Source organism: Bison bison, unplaced genomic scaffold (assembly GCF_000754665.1).
Source record: "Bison bison bison isolate TAMUID 2011002044 unplaced genomic scaffold, Bison_UMD1.0 scf7180017864038, whole genome shotgun sequence".
NCBI classification, from domain to species: domain Eukaryota; kingdom Metazoa; phylum Chordata; class Mammalia; order Artiodactyla; family Bovidae; genus Bison; species Bison bison.
In genome coordinates this window covers 1018730-1022066 of record NW_011494610.1, presented here as the reverse complement: position 1 = coordinate 1022066, position 3337 = coordinate 1018730, and the positions used below count along the sequence as shown (strand labels likewise).

The window sequence follows — 3337 nt, the reverse complement described above, 5'->3', positions numbered from 1 at the left end:
AAATTGCAATACTTTGGCCACCTTATGTGAAGAGTTGACTCATTGGAAAAGACCCTGATGCTGGGAGGGATTTGGGGGCAGGAGGAGAAGGGGACGACAGAGGATGAGATGGCTGGATGGCATCACTGACTCGATGGACGTGAGTTTGAGTGAACTCCGGGAGTTGGTGATGGACAGGGAGGCCTGGCGTGCTGCAATTCATGGGGTCTCAAAGAGTTGGACACGACTGAGCGACTGAACTGAACTGTCTTCTTTTCACAGCTATTTGTAAGGCCTCCTCAGACAATGATTTTGCCTTTTGAATTTCTTTTTCTTGGGGATGGTCTTGATCACTGCCTCCTGTACAAGGTCATGAATCTCCATCCATAGTTCATTGGGCACTCTGTCTATCAGATCTAATCCCTTGAATCTATTTGTCACTTCCACTGTATAATCGGAAGTGATTTGATTTAGGTCATACCTGAATGGTCTAGTGGTTTTCCCTACTTTCTTCAAGCCCCACTCTGGGCCTCAGTTTTCCATCCAAACAAGGAAGGGGGTACACAAGAAGAACACTTTCTGCTCTTATTCTCCTGTGAGGCTCAGTCTGGTTGGAGCCCCAGGTCTGAGGGAGCCCACAGGTCCCTGACTGGGCCTCTCACCCTGGATAATCAAGCATGGCATCTGTCTCCAGCTGCTTCCAGCCCTTGTCTTCTTTTTAGACCCCAGATCACATCCCCACCACCCACTGGAGAAGCGGCCCCTCATGTTAGTAATTAAAGCCCCAAGATAGTTGAAGTGTCTTACATTCTTTAAAAAAAAATTGATTTGTTAGACAAAACAATTCTTAATTTGATCCAGTAATAAACATTTTATAATTTCACAAGTAAAAAGAAAAAGAACTCTTAAACAAAAAGAAAAATGTACTCAGCACCTCACTCCCAAAGATAGATTAGAAGAGTTAAGTGAATACTATTCTAGACCATTTATCTATATATATGTGTGTGTGTGTGTATTTTTAACAAAATAACTAACCATGCTACATATGCCATTTTATAACCTATCATCTCAGCTAATTGAGTGTAGTGGATGTCTTTTCACCTCAATAAATTTGTGTCAGCATCATTATCTTTTATATAATTATAATTATATAATTAACAATTTTTGACTTTATTATTTCCCAAATTTGTAAATTTTTATAAATTTGTAAATTTGTGTCAGCATCATTATCTTTTATATAATCATATAATTATAATTATATGATTATATAATTAACAATTTTTGACTTTATTATTTCCCAAACTCCCCAAAGGTACAAGGAAAATAACCCAGAAAATACAAATAAAAAGTAAAAGAGGAGAAAAAATCCATAATTCCATCCCCACGAAAATCCCCAAAGCAACTTTGTGTATATCATTCTAGACTTTTCTTAATACTCATATATTCATGAAATATGTGCAAATAAAAGTAAGTAGTGCTGTTACCTACCTTTTCACTTTATATAATGGGCATCTTTCCTCTGAATAAATACCCATCTAAATCACCATTTTTAATAACTGCTTTGGTATTCCATCCAGAAACAGGATCGTCTTAATCTAGCCAATCCTTTTTTGATGGATATTTAAATGAAGTTTTCCATTTAAGTTATATTTAACACCAAGTATTAGTTTAGGACAACTCGTTAGAGTAGAACACTTAAGCTGAAGGGTTGCACATTTTTAGAAGTGTTTGATTCCTATGCCAATTGCCTTCTAGAAAGTTCACTTAGCTCTCCCATCCCAGGCAGTGTGTTTCTCCATAAGGCCAGGAATTCTGAATGGCTTCTCTTTGGGTTTGTTTAAAGCAAAGACTGCCCTGAGGAGGCAGAGGCTCCAACGGATCTCCACCCTACCTCCAAGAAGGAGGAGGAATATCGCAGGAACATCTGGAAGGGCTTCCTCATCTCCATCCCCTACTCGGCCAGCATCGGGGGCACCACCACCCTCACAGGCACAGCCCCCAACCTCATCCTGCTCGGCCAGCTCAAGAGGTAAGAGCAAGTGCTCCCTGTCCCTGGCACTGGGGCTTCTGCCTCTTCTACTCCTCTCCTCCTCCTTCACCCAACATCCAGGGATGTGTCTTGGGTGTCTACCATTGTCCAGGCTCTGGGGACCCAGCGATGCACAAAGCTCAGCAAAATTCCTGCTCTGGGGAACTTGCATTCTGGTGGGAGAGACAAACAATAAAGGAAAAAGCAAGAGAATATATAGTATGTTGGTGTGATATGTTATGAAATAAGATCGAGCAGAAGAAGGGGGCAGAGGTAACAGGAGTGGGTGCTGTTTTATCTAGGTTGGCTGGTATTGTGCCATCCCTCTAATATGGTGACACTTGAGCAGAGACCTAGAAGCAAGGGGGTGAACTTTGTGGACGCAGGAGGGAAGAGCACCCCAGACAGAAGGGATAGCCTGTACAAAGGTGGGAAGCAGCACAAAGACTGGCCAGGCTGGGGTGCAGAAGGGGGTAAGGTACGAAGACCAGGGCAGTCATTGTCAGGGGAGTCAGAGGAGAGCTGAGAGCAGAGGGGTGACATGACCTGACATCTTCTAAAACCAGCCCCAGTGGGAGGTACTGCTGTGTGGCTGTGATGTCCCGTGAGAAGCCTTACAGCCAGGCACATGGACTAGCAGTGGAGGGGACTCTGCCAAGTAAAATCTCCCTGTCACCAAAACTGTTCAAACAGAGGTTGAGTGGCCATTTGTCAGGGCATGAGACTCAAAGAGATGGATTCTCTAATGGTTTGACATCAATTCCATTTTTCAAAACCTCTTAGTCTGAAGATGTTAAAAATCCTTATATTTCAAGATTCTAAGTATTTTCAGATTCCAAGATTCTGAGAGGTGGGGTTTCTAAGATTTTGTTACCGTGGAGATGTGCCATATATTAAATTAATACACATGAATCCAAATGTAAGCATTTAACAAACAAACAGCAACAAAATTTTCTGATATTCAACATGGCTCCATGTGCTGGCTGACGTCTTTATCTGGTATTCAGCCAAAGAATCAAGGATTTATAGGGATGATGGAGGAAAAGCTAACTGCATTGGTCTTCCTGAGAGTGGGTTTGGTGTTCGTAAGTCAGTTCCATACTTGTGGGTAGTCGAAGTTATTTTCATGAGAAAACTTAAGTACACCCGTGTCTTACCTCACAGGCTGATTTTAAAACCTTAACTCTCTACCATATTCTAAGGTTCTCAAATCCTTTGATTTTTAGTTCAGTTCAGTTGCTCAGTTGTGTCCAACTATTTGTGACCCCATGAATTGCAGCATGCCAGGCCTCCCTGTCCATCACCAACTCCCAGAGTTCACCCAAACTC

General features: G+C 42.1%; 1 protein-coding gene across 2 annotated transcripts in view; it reads left to right on the top strand.

The window, feature by feature from the left end:
* SLC13A3 (solute carrier family 13 (sodium-dependent dicarboxylate transporter), member 3) overlaps positions 1 to 3337 on the top strand; it is an 86162-nt gene that overhangs the window by 52706 nt on the left and 30119 nt on the right. For both annotated transcript variants that reach the window (XM_010835053.1, XM_010835052.1), the window contains exon 5: positions 1823 to 2008. In XM_010835053.1, coding sequence (XP_010833355.1) covers positions 1823 to 2008 — 186 coding nt within the window. The remainder of the gene's footprint in view (positions 1 to 1822; positions 2009 to 3337) is intronic.